Source organism: Xyrauchen texanus, chromosome 16, assembly GCF_025860055.1.
Source record: "Xyrauchen texanus isolate HMW12.3.18 chromosome 16, RBS_HiC_50CHRs, whole genome shotgun sequence".
NCBI classification, from domain to species: Eukaryota; Metazoa; Chordata; class Actinopteri; order Cypriniformes; family Catostomidae; genus Xyrauchen; species Xyrauchen texanus.
The window spans coordinates 32,174,900-32,195,617 of record NC_068291.1 but is presented as its reverse complement, the minus strand read 5'-3'; the positions used below and the strand labels follow the sequence as shown (position 1 = coordinate 32,195,617).

General features: G+C 39.2%; 1 protein-coding gene across 1 annotated transcript in view; it reads right to left on the bottom strand.

Moving 5' to 3' along the window:
* Positions 1-20,718, bottom strand: part of LOC127656606 (ankyrin-3-like) — a 97,502-nt gene that overhangs the window by 11,588 nt on the left and 65,196 nt on the right. The window contains exons 25-36 of the mRNA XM_052145007.1: positions 19,940-20,049; positions 17,477-17,701; positions 17,053-17,207; positions 16,722-16,933; positions 13,871-14,078; positions 13,228-13,324; positions 12,013-12,241; positions 11,587-11,712; positions 11,224-11,346; positions 10,918-10,944; positions 10,234-10,312; positions 628-702 (exon numbers count right to left, since the gene is read on the bottom strand). Coding sequence (XP_052000967.1) covers positions 628-702; positions 10,234-10,312; positions 10,918-10,944; positions 11,224-11,346; positions 11,587-11,712; positions 12,013-12,241; positions 13,228-13,324; positions 13,871-14,078; positions 16,722-16,933; positions 17,053-17,207; positions 17,477-17,701; positions 19,940-20,049 — 1,666 coding nt within the window. The remainder of the gene's footprint in view (positions 1-627; positions 703-10,233; positions 10,313-10,917; positions 10,945-11,223; positions 11,347-11,586; positions 11,713-12,012; positions 12,242-13,227; positions 13,325-13,870; positions 14,079-16,721; positions 16,934-17,052; positions 17,208-17,476; positions 17,702-19,939; positions 20,050-20,718) is intronic.

The window sequence follows — 20,718 nt, the reverse complement described above, 5'->3', positions numbered from 1 at the left end:
TAACACAATTATCTCTGCATATCTGTCTAGTAAGAAAAGAAAAGGGAAGAGATATATTAGACAAAAAAATCAGAAAAGAAACAAACACAATATTATCCTTCCATAATTCTGCTGTTTATGAGTTTGATGAAGACTGATGCTTCTGAGCTTTAAATAAGTTACAGCATATGAAACTAAATCCAGAATCAGAAGTTAGGGATGTACAGTCAATCTTTGTGATTTGTCTGCTGTGACAGTGGTTCTCAAAGAGTAGGGAGGGTGCGGAAGACTGACCCGTCCTCAAAACTCATTCACGTTCACTTTTTTCTTGATTCCAAGGGGGGGCGTGACTCGAAAAAAAAAATATGAACCACTGTTGTGAAGAACAATGCACTTTAAAAAAAAAGTACCATTGCACTGCAATACCAAGCATATGCCCAAGAGGGTACCACAGCTGCCAAAATACCTTTTCTGTACATGTGTTGATAATACATTTCCATTGATTATTAATTGTGATCAAATTATCATTTGACTTTCTACCTAAATGTTTGATGTTTCAGGAGGGCTATAATCAATAATTATTGCCTGGGAAATTGCCTGTTTAAAATGAAACTTCGGATTTCTCTTATGGGGCAAAGTGAGTATCACCTGTCCAGCTCAGTCCCAGGTGATCAGCCACAATGGCCATGCGAAGATCTGTTCTCTCACAGGGACTTTGTGGACCTGTGACAACAACAAAAAACAAAAATGTCTTAGTCTATGTTATTTATCATTTTCTATCTATCTATCAATGTTATTTATTTCAAATTATAATCCAGATGATTTCCTTCTTTTCTGGCCAAACATGATTTTTTAAATGAGGCAACTATGAATAAATTGTTATTTCTCCAACAAAGGGAATAGACTGAAGAGAAAACACTTAGTGACATTTTTGAATAGAACTGTTTGGCTAGGAAAGGTAGAACAGACAGACAGTGAACTACAATGTTTCAGCTAAACAGTTGATGCTCTGTTTGTATATGAATACATTTCCCACATAATCAATGCTGGCATTAACCATTATTTTTTCTACAAGTATATATATATATATATATATATATATATATATATATATATATATATATATATAAAAATGAAAACAAAATATTAACAACAACAAAAAAGATATGGTTGGGATGAGGGAATATGCATGCAGAGTTCATTGTTTTTTTTTCTAACGAAGCTCACAAACACTGAAACAGCTATATTTTCCTTAACAACAATGTTCAGTCCAACCACAGCACAGATAAGACTGTTCAGTGCACCACCCTCACTATGATAAATTAACTAAAGAAGGTAGGAGAGAGAGGAGGAGAGATCTGACAGGGACATTTACAGTACGGAACAGTCACACAGTACAGTAATGAGAGAATGACAGGAATGACAGTTACTGTGAACGCCACAGGCAATCCAATCAGTCACAACGGTTCATGCAACTAAGGATCAAATAAGTTTTCAATAAAGTTTTACAAACTAGGCTTGATCTCCGCGACGGGGGGCGACCTGCGAGCCCCCTCATTCTTACTGCCCTCCTTCCCTCCTCCAGTCCGCTTACTCCTCCGTCTCTCACTGCCCGCTGCCCTTGTGACCTTTGTCCTCGTGGGTGTGATCCCTCGGGAGGAGCCAGCGGAGAGGGAGGGCTGGGACTGAGAGGGGTCCGATATTGAAGTGCTTCGTGATGTGCTGCTGTCCTCCTCCGACTGAGACTGCTCTCCCTGCATCTGTTTATCCTCGTCTGAAAGTCGTTCGGCCACCTTTATTGCTTCACCGCTAACATTCTTTAAGAACTCAATAGACTGCTTACACACTTCACTAAGGTTGGCTCTACCTGCCTCTGAACCACTAGATGCCCTGTCTATGATTGGCAGCTTGGAGGGAATTACTGGCCTGATTGATCTCTCTGACTCTATGGGCTTACTTGACCTTGGAACTACCTGAGCTACAACAGCTGAATTACCTGCATCATACCTTTTGACGTCCTTTACGGGAATTCTAGATTTGGGCTCAGTCGCTATGGGAGTAGGATCCACTTTCCTTGCCTCTGGCCTCACAACCTGCTTAGGTTTCTGCTTTCCTGAATTGTTCTTGTTAAAATTGAACCCTGTTGCCTTGACTGGGAGCCTGGACTTTGTCTGTTTGTTCTCTAAGACCACTTTGCTCTGATGACTCTGAGTGCTAGATTTCTCTGTTCTCTCAACAGACTCCCTACAGAACTGAGCCTCTATTCTACTAGCTTTCTGTAAAGTGGGTTCAGAAGATGATTGCAAATTGAATACTACACTACCACACTGGATGTAGTTGGCCTGGACATTGGAGGACTCTAAATTATTGTTGTTATTGCAGTTTTCTGAGGGGTAATCTTTCCTGGCAATTGGGGAAGAGTCAGTACGACTGTTATCAAAGTGACTCTCTGCTAATTTTGACTCCATGCTAATGTAATCCGCCATCTGACTCTCTGAGGGCTCAGGCTTAACATCAGTCAGTTCAGCTGAGCCAGTGTCTTTCTTTATAGAAATGGAAGCAGCGATGCCCATCTTAATGGGGGTGCGTAATTTGGGGTCGACCTTCGAGGCTGTGACAGTGCATGAGGTGGTGTCAGCGGATGGAGTTGTATCCAGGCAGTCAGTGTTGCCCTGTGCTGTGCTGCCTCTGGATGGTGTTATGTCTGTGGTTGCCTCTACCTTCCCCTCTACAGCTCTTTCCCCTGCCTTTGAGTGAGAGGCAACTACCCCCGCACTCCCGCACACTTTCCCCTTGTCCCCTGACTGCCCATCTGTATGCTCACCAATCTGGAAAAACTGAAGTCTCTCTTCAACAAAGTCCCTCTTGCTCATGTCAATAGCACCACTGCGGGTCATCTCAAACATCTTGCCCTCGTGGAAGGGGAAAGGGTTGGGCTCACTAGTTGGGGTGCTCTCATCTGTTGGGGTTCTTGCTGGAGTGGTATCCGGTGTGGTGGTTTGTGATTTGTCATCCACAGACAAAGCACAGGGCTTTGGATCTTCGTCTTTGTTTTTAGCCTCAAAAGTTCCCATCTCTCCTACTTTACCAGACCATGGATCAAAATCCAAGCCTTCTGTGGCCACAGTTTTAAAGGTAGTGTTTATGCCCTCCTCTAGCTGGCACTTGAAATAATTATCTGTAAAACCTTGTCTATCAGGGTGTCTTCCCTCCAAGGAATATATTTTCTCCTGACCTTTCCCATTTTCAGATTTTTTCCCAGACGATCTTTTTGTTTTTCCTTTTTCCCCTGATTCCTCATTTGGAGTGCTCTCCTCTTCAATCACTTCAAGTTTACTCAGGCTGAAAGAACGATCACCTGGTTTTCCCTCATTTGACAAGCTTGAAGTTTTAGGGTCACTCAACCCATCATCCTCATCTTGCAGGTCATACCCATCTAGAGAATCTATCTCAGTAGCATCTGTATCATGGGAAAATTCAGCGGTTGTTGCTATAGAGCAATCAGAAATAGACTGATCATTTCCATTATGTTCACATTCTACCTCCTCTCCTTTTACAATGCCATTGATGCCTGACTCATGTGAGCTATTTCGCTCTGGTTTTATAGGCTTGTCACATTTCTCACCTTCCTCAGACATTTTGAAGGTGTATTTTTTGAGAGGAGCAGGCTGAAAAACAGATTCATCATCGCTAGAGTCACTGTTTTCAGCTCCAGGAGGGTGAGGGGAGGGAGGCTGGACTCTGATTACTGGCTCTGCTAGGAGATGCCTGTCATGCTCCTCTTGGAGGTTTACCTCCATCATCTCTGTTTCCATTTCAGAAGAAGGACATGACCCCCTTTTTTCAGAGTCAGCTTGCTCCTTTTCTAAAGGTGGTGGTGGTGGGAACTCAATGTAAGCTATGCGCTTGTCTTTTGCCCTTTTTCCAGGTGAGTCTTGTTTTCTTTTTGAAAGCTCTGATGATTGGGTGTTGGGTTTGGCTTTATCTATTGGTAATTCCTTGAAAATGAATGTCTTAGGCTGCTCTTCTTCCTCCGACTCCTCTGGGATTGGGCTGGGCATTCCAGTCATTGACCCAATGATAGAGTCAGGAGCTCTGGAGTTCAGGTCGTAGCTGACCTCCTCAGAGATAGGAGTTTCAGGTGTTACCAGACTTTTTCCTGAACTGTCCATAAACGTCACCTGCTCTAGTGTGTCATCTTCAGGGCTGCCCTGTGGGGATGGTGTCTGTTTCTGTTTAACAGTATAGAATGCTCCACGTGTTTCATGTACTGTCCGGCTCTCACGGCTTACTACTTTCTTGTAAGTGCTCAGTTGCTCAGTGGCTGTCTCTTTCTCATACTGTTTACCTACTTGAATACTGACATAAACTGGGAGAGGTTTAATGTCCATAGTGACATCTGGGGTCACTTGTTCAATATACTCAACTTGGTTACCATCAATACCATTACACAATATATTAGTAATCTGTCTGTTAGAATCTGAGTTTACTACTGATGACACATCACTGGGTGATTTGTTAGAGTCAGAACTAGGTAGCTGTGTGCTTCTGCCTAAGTGTGACCCTGTTCTTTGAGATTTTATGGAAGAATCTAATTTTAATGTGCTACTTTGATGATGGTCTATAAAACTAGATGAGACCCTAACAGGAATTTGTGATTCCGAGTTTTTTTTTAGAGCACCATTGCATTTTTCAGTATTACTAGGGTCTTCTCGAATAACCAGCTCTGTGTAAATGATCTTTTTAGTTGTTTCTTCCTTTGCTGTGTTTTCATCTCTGAATGAGTGTTGCTCATTTTGTGAGTCATCCTTTCGCTTATCATGCACTAGGGTGTGGGTGAGCTTTGTTTTTTGGGCTTTCAGTTGCCCATTACCATGATTTTCCCAGGTTTTGAATATTTTCCTATCTTCGCTTGCAACTTGTTCTTGGCTATTCATATTTTGGTGATGTTTTGGTGAAGAGCTATCTGACCTATTTCTCTGTCTGTCACTCTGCTGGTTTTGGGCAAAGGCTTGAGCCTTTCGAACATTGTACCTATGCCCATCGTCATCATCTTTTTTGGGGCTTTTCTCACTTTCTGAAGACTCTGTTGTCTTAGGGATATTTCCCCCAGCAAAAACTTGATAAACAGGAAGTTTACTTTCCTGCAGCTTCCTCACTGGAGATCCTGACGTTTGACCCCACTGACCCCCTTTATCTTGTTTCTGGGCCTCTGATTCAAATTTCATTCTGACTAAGCTAACCTTAGATGTTGAGGGTTGGAAATATTTAGAGGATTCACTTGCACTACTTGCAGATGAGCAGTCACCCTTTTTTGGGTCATCACTGTATTGAAGCAAAACCCGTCTTTCAGGGCTGCTTGGTAAGCTAGCACATTTTCTGTCATGAGAACCGTACTTATCCCTAAACCTGTCTCTGCTCCAGTCTTCTCCAGTCCCTCCATTCTTGTGCACTGACCTCTCTGGGCTACTGCAAGTAGAGCTAGGCCCAGAACGGGTCTCTCTTGCATCTTGCCTGCGATGCTTCTCAGGGGACTGAAGCTCATCATTCAGTTTCTCAGTTTTATCACGAAAGAATTGTGAGACTTCACTAAGTTTTTTCTCAGCCTCTTTTACAGTTCTATCTACTCTGTCCTCATATTTATGCTTCACTCTGTTTTTACTCTGCCTGTCTTCTGAAACTCTCATCCAAATAGATTTTTTTGGACTATCAGGATCAGAGGCATACTGCAATAGAGTGAGTTTGTCATAATTGTCATCTTCTGATGACCTACTTGACCTATCAGGCTTTAACATAAATTCTCTAATTGAGCCACCTTGTGTTCCCTCACCATAGTAACGAGACCTGTCAATCACAGATTCATCTGAATGGGAAGAGTCTGAATGGGAAGAGTCAAGTTTTTCTGAGAGGATCATTTTCTCTGAAAACTTGTATGATTCTCCCCTAGTTTCAGATAACTCATCATCATGATGCTCAACTGATTGTTGACTCAGAAATTTCAAGGCCTTATCATCCTTCAAGGAGACAGGCGTATGTGTCCTGGAGTCCAGATAACAAGGAAATAATTCCTCAGTTTCTATGTTGTCATGTTGCTCATTGCCCATTCTATTTTGTAGTTCTTTAAATCCACTGTTGCCTTGATATATGTACATTTCTTTCTCTGGGTGATTTTTTGTTTCTCTGATAATTACTTCAGTAGGTTCAGCTTTATTGCCTTTCTCTATGTGAACCTCAATGATGCGCTCAACTTTTGGAATTGGGTCTAGAGGCCTAAGAGAATGCTCTGTCCCTTCATTGCTGCGTTTGTGCTCAAACAGATCTGTTAACTCTCTTGATGGATCCTTCCCAGACTGGAAGGCCTTCATTATGTCTCGTACAGACATGGTCTCCTCCATCCTTTCAGGTCCAGCCTCTTTAGTGGGAGGTTTGTGGTATACCATTCTTGTAGTTGTTGTTATGTGAGTTTCCTCCTTGACCCGCATGCCTTTGCCCATCACATCGTCCTCTGCATTGAGTCTAGCTTGGTAAGCTTTCACCCTTTCCTTTATAGACCCAACTGGTGATCGCGGCTCGGCCTCAGCGCCCCGCAGAGGAGGTTTAACCATCCTAGGCTCATCCAATACTGGCTCCTTATGATCCTCTGGAGGCTCATAGCTTCGTATAACATGAACAACCTCAGTGCGTGTTTCAGTGATGACTGGGGGAATCTCCTGAAAGAGTCCTTTGGGCCCCATACCTTCTGCACTCTGGGGGGCTGAGGGGGTTCTCTCACTACGAGTCTCGAACCCGCTGTCTGAGAGTGGACTCTTGTCTTGGTCATGTGAGACATCATCTGGAGAGTCCAGAGCTATTTCAGGGCCAAACAATGCATCAGCTAGCTTTGAAAGTTCTTTCTCTGAAGGGGAAGGACGCATATTTGTTGGAGGCATTTTGAGCTTGTGTTCCTGTAATGCCATTGCAGGTTTCAGGACACGTTTTTGTTTCTCCTCTCCTTCTTTCCTTGCTTCTTCTGTCCTTTGTTTAGCCTCTGCTATTTTTGAAAGAGAGCTTGTTCCAATGTCATTGGTTAGGTAGTCAACAACTTTTGCAAGGTTAAAATCTCTGTCAGAAACTGGTTTTGTTTTGACTTGAGGGGCTAATGTTTCATATCGAGGGGGGCATCTCCATTCATTTTGAGAATTATCATTAATGTAATTCTCCAGGACATCTTGTGTCTTGCTGTTTTTAATATTTGCTTTACTTTCTCTCAAAACATCCTTGCTGAGAATTTCACTGACTTTGACTAGGTCCTGTTTGACTTTCTCTACAATCTTGTAAGGCTCCTCATCCTCCACTTTATGTTCTTTTAATTCAGACTGATAACCTTTAGATTTTGAACTGGTTGAATCAGTTTGCAAAAGGGCAGACATTCTGATTAAGTCCTCCTTCATTTCAGCCACATCTTTCATTATCTCCTGGCTGTTGGACAGAGGGGATGAAGAGGTAGCTGATTTTAGTATTCCTGGGGACATGTGCAGGGGAGTTTTGACAGGGGACAGAGTTCTGGCAAAAGAGGACTGAATCTGGGCATTAACCTCTTGGGGCATCGCCTTTCTGGGGGACAGGAGAGCAGCTGTTGACTTAGAGACTTCAGGGAGCTTTTTAAACTGGTGTTCTGGTAAGACATTTATTACAGAATAGACAGGCACTGTTATAGTGCTGGAAGTGACTGAAGTGGTAGAGTTGGAGGGAGATCTGAGGGAGGCATACAATGAGTTGGATGCAGAGGAACGGATAGACTGGTAAGAGGATGAGGGAGTGGAAGACATTGACTTCAGAGTGCCATAGCCTGCAGAGCAGGAATTAAAAGTTTTTTCTACTTCATCAAAGGCAGCATTCACACTTGTTGTTGCTGCATGTGTTGTGGCTTGAATCCTTTCCTGCAGAGTGCTGGTAAGATGGGTTGTTGGTGAGGAGGAGCGATATTTGGTTGGGGAAACAGTTCCATTGATCAGCGCAGCTGCAGTTGTGGCAGAGCTGGATTTCAATGGTGAGGAGAGGGATGATAGGAATCCTCTGGCAGAGCCAGAGGCATCAGTGCTGGTTCTGATAGAGGAGAAAACTGGGACAGTTTTAATGGGGGAGCAGGTTGCTGGTGGGTTTGATGTTACAACAGACTTATAGGGCAAATTTGAGCTGTACATGTTCAGAGAAGACTTGGGTGAGGATGGAGGGGTCATAGCAATTGAGGATCTTTCCAGCAAGTTCCCTCCAGATGGTACCGGAGAGGTCCTAGCTAACAGGCCTGCCAGGCCTTTAACTGAGACCGGATCAGGGGCACTCTTCCCTGGAGAAGACAAAAGGGTGGGGGAGGCTTGAACTGGGTATTGGGCACCTTGAACTACAGTCTTTATAGGTGAAGAGATGGTTCTGTAAGATCGAATTGGCGATGCAACATCGCTGGCAGACTTGATGGAAGATGCTGGTGAACCTCCAATGATGGATTTTATAGGAGAAGCAGAGTTCATAGACCACACCGACCTCAGTGGGGAGGCTGAGGGAGTGTTGGATGAGGAGCTGGAGAGGGATCCAAATCCAGACTTGGCCTGGCCAGGAACACAGACAGGAGGGCTTGTTGCCCAGGCCTGGTAGGAGCGCGTCGTAAAGACAGGCTTGTAAGCATAGCCAGAAGGCTGCGGTGTGGTTTTTGGAGTGGTGTTTTGACCTCTTTCAGCTGTTTCTAGCATAACCAAATTAATAAACATAACATAAAGTAAACGGAAACAGTTAAAAAGAGAGAAGAGAAACAAGAAAAAACTTAGTCAGAGGAGAAACCACAGCTTATGGAAATTCTGAAACTTTGGAGGCTTCTGACAATGGAAAAACTATGTAAAAAAACAAAAAACAAAACAAAATGTAATCTGTGTTTGAGGCACATGGGTGGAGATGTAAAATGATGGGGAAAAATATATATATTTGCCAAAACTTAAAGGGATGATTCAAAATTCCAAAAATGTATATTCTATCATAATTTACTCTCCCTCATGCTGTTACAAAACCATGATAATGTTGTGGAACACAAAAGGAGATGTTAGGCAGTATGTTAGACTCTGTCACCATTCACTTTCATTGCATCTTTTAACCATACAAGGAAAGTTAATGGTGATGTATGGTGTTGTTCTGCCTAACATCACCTTTTGTGTTCCATGAAAGAAAGTCATTGGGACTTTGAACAACCGTAGGGTTAAATGACAGCATTTTCATTTGTGGGTGAACTACCATTTATTCCTTTTCAAATAACAACATGCAGATACATGTGACCAATTACAATTTTTCCAGTTTCAACCAGTTCAACCAGTCCAACAACTAACATCATATAAAAAATAAATAAAACATACATACATACAGTACTGTGCAAAAGTTTCAGGCACTTGTGAAATATTTTGCATAGTGAGAATTTCTTCAAAAGTTTTGATAAAATAGACATTTATCACTTAATATCATACAAAGTCCAGAAACATAAAAAAGCAAAATCAATATTTGGTGTGACCAACTTCATGGAGAATTCACCACAGTTCTTCTATCTATTCAGGCTGTCTTAATTGCTTTTGTCTCTTTATGTGACGTCAGACTGACACAATGTTCAATGGGGGCCATGACATCTGTTGCAGGGCTCCCTCTTCTTCTATTCTAATCTTTTCTATTTGAAAAAGTAATGTTTGGGAGTCTAACGTTTATATTTCCTATTGACACATTAAAGCTGAAGATATAAATAGCCATCTTAAGACAAATGCTTTTGTGAAACATCTTATGACTTTTGCACAGTACTGTACATACATACATTAATAAATAGTTTTGAATTGTATGGTCTTTCAACATGAGCAACTACGACAGTCTATAAAATACATTTTCAAAAACAATTCCACTGGAAATAATAATGACAATGAGACAAATATAAGTGTATTCAAATCCAAACAGGCAAAACACAAACTGTGGTAGCAAATCATACGAAATGTGGAACAATGATAACAACACATGACAATGAAAAAAACCACATGACAATGAAAAAAAAATCTGAAGAGGCAAAGAAGCAAGCAAACAATGTAGTCGGCAATGTCTAATGTACACAGAAAATTCCAAACTGGCATTTCTGTTTAAAAAATTGTTAGATATGAAATTATTAGCCTTTATCAAATGGCAGACAATTATTGAGGCTTTGACCATGTCATTAATGTAAAAGTAATTTATCATGAATAAAGAAAATAAAGGACTCACTGGATGCTGGGTCGGCCAGATAGCTGTAGCGCTTTCGCAATGCTAATGAGGCAAAGGTATGTCGTCGATCTTTGTCATTCTGCAATAACACAAAAATTAAAAAACCTATGTGAGAACAAAATGACCATACTGTAGGACAATTATCTTTTTAAGCAGCTAATTAACACCAGCTTAATTAGCTGTTTAAATGGTTGTTTAGAAAACTTTGTATTAACGTATGCCCTTATTTTTACAGGGTAACTTTTCAAGGAATTAATATGGTACATTTAATTTTAGATGTGTTAAAGTCATGAAGTCACTTGAACCCTTTAGGTCTTTTTATGATGTGCTACATATCAAACTAAAATGTGATCCCCTGAATGAGGGTCAACTAGACATGCACAGCCCATTTCTTAACATTGTAAAAGTTGGTATTTTTCCAGTGAAATTGAATAACTGCTTCACTTTCAAATAAAATTTAAATTGAAAAATGAAAATACTGCAAAAGAGATATGCAAAAAAAGTTTACACCAAGCCACAAAATAACACAACTGTGCAAATCCACTAATCATCACAAAAAGACATGCACTTGCCTTAAGCCAATGAGAGAGCTACAAACTTTTAAACAATCGCATAAATAAGCACATGGTCACATACTGTAAGCACCACACTAAGGCAAAGATGGACAAGTTATGTAATATTTACCTCATCTTCAGGATCCGACTCCATTTCCTAAAATTTCCAACGATGCATTGCAGTAATAATTAATGGAGCAGCAGCAGCCGAGGATGATGATGGGTTTAGTGCAAGGGGTCAGAGAAACGAGAAAGGACAGTAAAAGGTAGGAAACACAAGAAGGGAGACAGGTTAAAAAGAGAAAGGCAAAACGCAAGGCAAAATGAAGTCACAACTACAGCAGCAACATAAATATCTCTGTGACAAGTTTAATTGCAGGTGAAGACTCTAAGATAACATTAGAGGAAATATCACTGAATCATATGTTTGTTTTACCTTTCTATGTGTTGGCAGTGTGAAATTTAGGTTGCAGATTGCACTTTGTGAGAGGCCTTTAGGGGTTTTGGGTTCTCTGAGGAAAGAGATTCTCCCACAAGGTTCTTGGCCCATATCTCTGACCTATAGAACAAAAGAATATACACAATTATAAAACACAATTAATGCAAATCTGAATATATGATGTACACAGTCATACACAGTCACATTCCATCTTCACACACTTATGTACTAATTCTTTTTCTGTTTATTTAATTTACTGGATTATATAAGATTTTTGGAAATATGTGCGTACATCTCTAATAACCAAAGGAATTACAATGAATAAATAAATAAACAGCTCTGAGCCACTGTCTCTTAAACCTTTATGTTGAATGGGAGTCGGTTCTCTTTGAAGGCATAGAAGTTGAAGATAAATTGCTGACCACTCTTTGTCAGAGGAGATATGTTGCCGTAGCATTCTACATGAATGGGCTTGCCCTCCAGCATCTGTTAAATAAATAAGACAAAAATCATAACCATTATTATTTTTATGTCTGTCATGGTGTCAATGAATGATCATGAAGGGGTTTTTGTGTTTGAATATGGAAGAATGTAAACGTGTGGGTGTCTATGAAAATGAGTTCTGCAATATGAGAGGAAGCATGTTGTCACGTTTTCACAAACTCATTACTCTCTGTTTTCAATTGCTGATTTTTTTTTTTTTTTTTTTTTTCATTTTTAATTATTTATGTGCATGTGTGTGTAGGTTAGGTTAGTGCTTGTTAATGCATATAGGTGTGTTCACACCTCAATGTCTTTGCTCCTTGCCACCTCCTCAAAGTTCTCCTGCTGTTCCAGAGTTTTGTCCGCTTTGTCATCAGTCATACAAAAGCAATGCAGTCGATACTCGACAGGGTCGATCATTTTAGCAAACACCACAAACTTGGCTAGGTATGGAACACAAATTAGCTCTCGATACAACTGAGATGCTAAACCTACTGTCTCACTGATCTGCTGACAATCTGCCAACCAAAATCTACAGAAAAGAGAGGAGAGGAAGAAAATCACATATTTCAATAAGGAACATCCTGCATATTTTTTCTAAATATCACAAATATTTACTTCCTCTGTTACAATTCCATGGGATGAAGTTATGTATATTGGTTCTGAGATATATATATATATATATATATATATATATATATATATATATATATATATATATATATATACTGTATATATATATATATATATATATATATATATATATATATATATATATATATATATATAATAGAATAGAATAGTTCCATAAAAATGTATTTAACACTGAAAGTTTATACTGAGGAGGTATGGAAAAAAAATAACTTCCATAAACAGGACTAAAAAAAACAAACAAACATAAATATGCCTTTAGGGACAGTCATTTTGTCATCAAAAATGTCTAACAAAAAGCTAACAGTGGAAGTCTCTGGGGCAACATAATATTTTGCATAACTGTCAATGCATTATTTGTTTTGATTCGGTAGCAGGTAACAGAGCTTATGTTGTATTTAATCAGAAACATTCCTGTAAGAACGGCGATCACAAACCAGTGGCAGAACGCTAAGCAGATCCCTAACACTGTTTATGGAAAAGGTGTCTGTTCTTGTAAAAGAGCTAAAAGGTTATTTCATCCTCTTAAATGACCTCATGTTAACCTTCCTTTCCTCACTATTTCACATTTCCAGCAGTTCAAAATCTTATACTGTTTGTGGTTGTTGCTAGTAAACAATTTGCAGTCATGTTTGAGCTTAATCAGTGCCTGGCATTGTGGACGTGCAGATGACCATGGTTAGAATGATATAATTTAATCTAGGACAGAGATCCTCCATTGTCCCCCAGTCCAAGTAAGCACAAGATTTGAATCTACATCTATACTCTGACATCAGCTGAGATTCTCTTTCTCTCATACCGAAATACACACAGTTTTCATTAGTATACTGAAGCACGTATCAGCCACAATGGGTGTGTGTGTCTCACCTGGCAGACACATTTGTTGTAAAGGACACACAATCTGTGACAAAGGAGAGTGGAGTGGTCCCAGTGATATCTTCCCACTGGGCAGGGGACGTTCCACCTAAAAAACATAATAAAAATATTATGTAAGATTTTTCCATTACAATACCATAAGTGTTATACTTTATGATTTATTCATCCTTTTTATTGAACAGCAGGAAGACATTTGACATGAATTGCATGAATATAAACAGTCTCACTCTCTTTCAACGCTATATAAACCAAAGTCAAACCAAATGCTCAATTTAAATTAAAATGGGGCATCTCAACTATTTATAGATGTTGTTGTATATTGAATGTGTTACTGTAGCTCAACTTGCAGAGCATGGTGTTAGCAATGCTAAGGTTGTGGGTTTGATTCCCAGAAAACAACTATTGTATTCACTGAATACATTGAATGCACTTTTAATGATAAAAGCATAGAGTATGCCAAATGCATAAATATACATTTCAGGATGTTCATTTTTCTTATGAGCTTTTTCAAAATATAAAAAAAACAAATTATATATCTTGACAAGTATATTGCAATTTTTTACTATACTATTTCTCCCCACCTCTATTAACAACCCTCAGTACACATATACACACACACACACTATTCACATGCCTGTGATGCTACAAAGCAGTCTAAGGCAGGGGGCAGGTTCTCCTTTGCGTCCATTAGCAACAGCCTCTTTGGCTCTGGGTGGCACAGGTATTGTCATGGTGATGGGCTTGTGAAATTTTCTTCTCCTGGGCTCCACGGTAACAATCGGGCTAAAGGATGCTCTGTTACAAATGATGGTCCGCACCATGTCCTCTGGCACTGGCTGTGCCTAAGAGAGTAACAGACAGATAAGGGAAAAATGGAGAGGAAGGCGATGAAAGAAACATAAGTAAAGAGAAAGAGAACAAAGTGCGTGTATGTATATATGTTTTGGAGAGCATTGAATCTGTGTATGTTTTTGTAGCACATGCCTGTTGTACTTTCTGTATAACCATTGGAACCATTGGATCATCCTTGGAATATGTATGGCTTTTTATTGCCATTGTCTTCTCCAATATTTTATTTATAACAGTTTTTATACAAAAATAAAACAGATCAAAGTCTCACAAAATGTATACAAAAAGTATGCTATACATAAAATAAACAAACAAAGGAAAAATACAAAACAAAAAAACACCCAAACCAGCACCAGATACAGTGAAAAAAGTTATCCATATTACATAAGTGCCCAAACAAATATCAACAAAAAAAACCTAACGAAGGGGCCCCAGATTTGATAATTTTTTTTTTGGAAGCATTGACCTTAGAAAAATTATTGCCATAGTCTTCTGACTTGTTACTATGCTATGGTCATGAGACGTTTGCCAGGAAATGCATCCTGACTGTTCTTAGAACAGACAGCGTCATTGTCTCCAAATAAAAGAAGATATTCTGCTATCACTGTGTGTGTGTGTGTGTGTGTGTGTGTGTGTGTGTGTGTGTGTGTGTGTGTGTGTGTGTGTGTGTGCGTGCGTGCGTGCGTGCGTGAGTGCGTGTGTGGTCAAGTTTAAGTGGTTTACGAGGACATTTTTGTAGGTTACAAACTGGTAATTACAAGGGTATTATGCTATAAATGTGGTTGATGAGGACATTTCTAGTGTCCCCATAATTTAAATAGCTTAAAACAAAACACACTAAACAATGTTTTATTGAAAATGTAAAAGTGCAGAACATTTTTGTGAGGGTTAGGATTCAGGGGTAGGGTTAAGTGATAGAATCTATAGTTCGTACAGTATAAAAATCATTAAGTCTATGGCGAGTCCTCATAATGATAGCTGCACCAACATGTGTGTGTGTGTGTGTGTGTGTGTGTGTGTGTGTGTGTGTGTGTGTGTGTGTGCACGATCTTCGAGACAGCATTTAGGGAAAACACTGTTCTAAACATTTTTGACAGGTCCAGCGATACATTAAGTATTTTATTCAATGCAAGACATCTTTAATTGTTGTACTAATTACTTTTGTATTAATCCCTCTACAAGTGCATATTCTTTTTATTTGTTGTTGCTTCATAATTTTGCCTCAGTTTTGTACTAAATTAAATATTCAAACAGGGCTCGACAATAAGGACTGCCCAATGGCCCGGGGCCAGTGTGAGAGAGCTATATACTGGATGCAAAACGAATCCAGTATATGCTAAGTCGCATGCACGCACAAGATAGTGCAGAGCGCACTCTCCTATAAATGTCCTCACTCTTTTCCAAGTGTCTTAGCAGCAGCTATTATCAATGTGTAGAAAATAGCAGGAAAAACTCCACTTAATTAAGTTTGCAGCAGGATTGCACATCTTATGCTACATTTTAAGTTTCCCTGCACATTCCGTGTTCACAGTGCGCAAAATCCCCACATTTCTCGTTTTTATATCTTGGTGAAAAGTAATCCACACATTGGAACACAAAAAAAATCCATGTCTCTTCATGCACAATGTCTCATCATCATCTCACTCAGCGCAGTGTAGTCCGTTTAACATGCATGTGCTCTCGTAAAGGGACAGAGCGCTAGTTTTAGTCCCACTGTAAAAAACCATTTTTCTCATTAATTTGCCTTTAGAGATGAAGATCTGAATGAGACATAATAAACTTTGTTAAACCCCAGTTATACACGTGTCTGGAAATCACAAGCTGCTCAATATCCAAAATGTAAGTATACATTAATTCGACATGATAATGGTGTTTGATATGAAAAGAAGCAAGATCACTATGGCTATTACAGGCTATTATTATCAGAGCTGTTCAGCTGCAGGGTGAAGATGAATATTCAAAACAGTCTACTTCATATCATCCTCAAACAACACCAGTTACCGTTCTCATTTCTGGACAGTACAGGTATTTTTGTTTTTGTGCTTTGTGCATCAGGATGTGTTGGTCTTTAGGTTGTCTGATTTCATGTTATAAACACATTCTTAATTCACAGATTAGGCCTAATATCTCCCTAATGTATATTACACTTCACCACTGATTTGGTAGCAAGTTTCTTCACAGGTATTCATATGGTTATTATATTTAGCCAATAATCACATCTTTAACTCAGTGATTAAATCTTTGATCCTGTGTGTGAATATACTGCACATGGGCAAAAGTTGCATGACAGCATGAATAAATGGGTAATTGAAAACCCATCATCTGCACAACAGATCTCTTTGCTTAAAAACACAAGTAAATGGCAGCACAGCTGTGGTTAATATGATGTATTTATGAATTTATATCTGTAAATTATGTAAAAAATATAATATATGTAAAAAATAATTATCGTTGGACACATTTTTAAAGCCATGATGGTAAAAACAGCTATTTATAATTTTTGTGTCAGGGGCCAGTGAATATTTGGGCAGGGCAAGTAAAAATAATCCTTAGCATTGAGCCCTGTTCAAATATTCAAGCTTAACCATATATTTTAAAGATTCAAAACACAGCATCTTCTTGATAAGCATATATACCTGTAGTCCAACGCGAATTTTCTTAGTAAGTGCTCCCTGGGGAAAGGCAGCCTTCACCGTGGGAACTGCCTCACTGCTCAACACCCCGCCCTCCGGCCCCATGTGTTCACTTTCTTGCTTGATGCGAGACACCACCGCAAAGTATTGTGGGAAATCTTTTGTGACGATGCGGCAGATACGTTTCTTCTCCAGCTCTTCTTGGCTGTCCAGCACTTTAATCAGATATGAAAATGCAAATGAATAAAATTAAAAGGAGGTACTAAAATTAGGTTAGTATGTATTAGTTAGTGGTTGTATATATGCTTTTTGATTCTATTAAGGTGTAGATTACCCTCATCCATGCCATTAAGGATAGGTGTGAGATCTGCCAGTTTACAGTCATAATGATGCTCTTTCCAGGTCTCGCCATTGTCACTGCGTAGGACGATCAGTTCTCTCTCCTTCCCTCGCATGGAGCCGAAATGAGGGATTTCTACTATCACAGGCCTGAAAATGAATTATGAGACAATTGATCTGTGGGTAAAACAGTTAAATTGGCTTTATAGCCAAAATAAGAATATCTAAAAGTATTTTAAAGATTTTCTTGTGTATTTCAGATGCTGCTTCCTGTTAGATTATACTCTTCATGTAGGTCTAAACATGCCTTTGTGTTTCTTAAAAATGCATTTGACCAGAGATAGCATTTCTTTTTGCAGAATGTATCTGTTCTTTCTGTAAAACTACAGATATTTTCAGACAATTGGTGGAACTTATACCCTAAAAACTGTGCCCAGGCTGGCCCCATCTCCACTAGTCTGCTCACAAGGCCCTCCCCCTCCACCATAGGGGGTGGGTATGTCAGGCGGTGGCGCTTTGCCAAGCGGCAGGTGATCCGTGTCGGTGCTGGGCACTTCCTGGGTGGAATGATTATACGCATCCCATCATGACGACTCCCTCTCATCGACCCACCCCGAGCGTCCACCATGAAACTCACCAGGAACCTGCATGAAAAGAATTAAGGATTAATGAAAGAGAGCGGGAGATAAAAGAGAGGGAAAACACACTACACAGACATGAACGAGTGAGACGATTCCCATGCTGTGATCACTGTACACCCAACACACGTGGTGAGAGAGAGAGGAAGAAATAGGAAGGGAGATATAGTGGAAAATCAATACGAAAAAAGACACCACAGACCATTTCCAAAGGGAAAAGGACAATTTAGTCAAGACAAAGGAAAAAACAATTAATAGGAAGAGTGGCAGTGCTTCGAGCTGTTAAACCTGGCAGCATTTTGTCCCTCATACAACAGCAGCAGAGACACTTTAAGCAAAAAAATAAATAAAAAATTCCTTCAAAACTGACGTGTTAACATAACTCAGTGTAAAGCAGAAAATAGTATCCTTTTTGCCCTGTTACTGCCAAGATCAATTGTTTCGAAGCAGTGAGCAGTGATCAACAGTGTGACTTCAAACATCTCCACAGATGAACAGAAATCCCAAAATACCCATTACTGATTGGTTAAAGAAAAAAAGTTTAAGCAATATCTCCTTAGAAGTGCATCCTCACAGTAAGTTTATAGTTTATAATATTTCAATGTGAGATGCAGTTCTTATGGTGTAACAAGAGAGTTAGAGACTCCATGAAATCAAAATTGGAGTTTTGTGTCCTTTGGTCTAAATCTGTTAGCATTGAGATTAACTATTTTGGGTTTTCCTAAATGTTGACAAAATGATCTTAAGCAGATATACATTTTTTAAATGTGCAGTCTTTCTCTTATGGGGAAAAAGGACCAAAAATATTGATGCCTCATCTTGCACTTACTCATTTTGTCCAATAAAATGCTCTCTAGAATAAGAATGTTCCTTCAGTGTCACTGTGTCTGACTAGCAATATCAAGTGGCATTTCATGTTCATAGGGATGAGCCCTTCGACATGTCCCACCCCAACTTCCTGTTTCAGTAGGAATTACATCAACAAAGGAAAAAAAACTTCTTGTCGTGTGATTTCATGGGGTCTAAAACTACACCTGTTCTGGGGAACACTGGGGATAATATGCAACTTTAATAGTTAGCTTTTTGTACAGTAAGGAGATGACAACACTCCCCTTTCATGGAAATAGGCTGATGGTGGACTAGTATGTACTATTGTGTGACCTGCTGTTTATCTCACAAATGTGGAGTGCAGTCTCTGATCTCTGGTCAATTTCCTTCTCCCAAAGGCTGAGCTAAACACACACAGTGTGAGTGGTGTAGCACTCACACAAATGAGAGATAAAACAGGGAATAAAAACACCAGAGAGAAAGAAATTGAGTGAAGGAGAGAGAAAGACTGAAAGAGAACAAGAGAGGACAGATGAAAATTGAGGGGAAGACAGGTGAGAAATAGAAAGCTATGGAAAGGGTGATGTCACCAGACTCAGTTTTCACCTGGAGTCATACTGAGGAAGCGGGGAAGAAGGGCTGCAAAACGAAAAATTAATGAAAGAAAAGAACAGAAAGCAGGAGGTAAAAATATATAACAATCATTATTAAACTTGTTGTCAAGGTAAATCAGCTGAAACACATGTAAGCATGACATGATGCTAATATTTAAATAATCATATTGTGAGCAACAAAGCAGAAAGCAAAATAAAAAAATAAACTTACAACTCAAGCAAATGAAAAGGCTTTCCCATGCTACCCCAAAACAGCATTGGGTTCATGGATTGTGAAGGCTATACTTAGGGGTGGCTGATATGGCAGCTAAAATGGGCCAATCAGTATACATTATTTAGTACAAATTCTTTCACGGTTTCTTACAACTTTATTTTGGATGTTGTTTTAAGTCAAAAGGACTTGAATCGTTTTTTCTTAAAAATGTGTTTATCAAAAACTATTTAAGATAAGATGACAAATTATTTTATCACCCACCTCTATTGTATAGATGGTATCATTATTTTCTGTCAATGATAAGCAAGCAATTTTCAAACTTGAGTTTTTAAGAAGGTGTGTTTGTCAATATATTTGTATAAGTTACCTCTTGTGTGTTTGAGTGGTAAATTTGTGTTCAATATAAGTAGTTTATCACTTTAATTTGTTATGATGGACTAATCTGCCAGGAAACAAGGAAGCAGGTGGAAACTATGCATATCTATACTTATATAAATCATAATGAATTGCAATCTGAACATTTTGTGACTACTTATGTTTTCTTTTGGAACCATGATGAATAACCGAAACAGTAAAGCACATTCTTACCCAGAGTGCACAGGACTGCACACAGTGTTGTGCGAGTGGTCCACTGTGTCAGGGGTCCAGCTGTATCGTCGCACACACTCGCTGTTGTATTCACGAGTGATAGCGAGGTGCTGTAAACACACATACAAACATACACATATATATGTACATGAGTTAACAAAAGAAAGGAGTGTGCAGTGTTTTGAAAATAAGGAAACCACTAAATTACATCATTAAATTCAGAAATGTTTCCATTTTATATATATTATATATTTTATGTTTTAAGATATAGCTTTATAATGTATCCAGAGATGCATAGTAAAACAACTGCCCACATAATGTTCAGAAACACTAAATATCTTCAGAAATATCACATTGACGCATATGGATAAACATGGAATCAAACAAGAGACTCAAGAAAAATAAAAGCATAAAGTGAGAACAAATACATTTGGCTTGCAGTAATGAACAGCTGCCTCAGAAAGGCATAACAAAACACAATGAGTGAAATACAAGAAAACAAACAAAGAGCTATAGATGGGGCGGAGCCAATGTTACAACCAAACAAAAATAAACGTGAACAGGTGTGTTAGTATTATTGTTTATGGACAAATGGAAAAGATATATGGATGGAGGGAGACCATCTGATATGGTTGTGATTAAGGGCCTGGTACCTTATTCTGGGGGTCCACCATGTAGGAAATATCTTTAAATACACCCTGAAGCTTTAAAAGGAAACACACACACATATATGTTTGAGAAATGGTCTGTACAGAGAAAAGGGGTGATCCTTGCTCTTT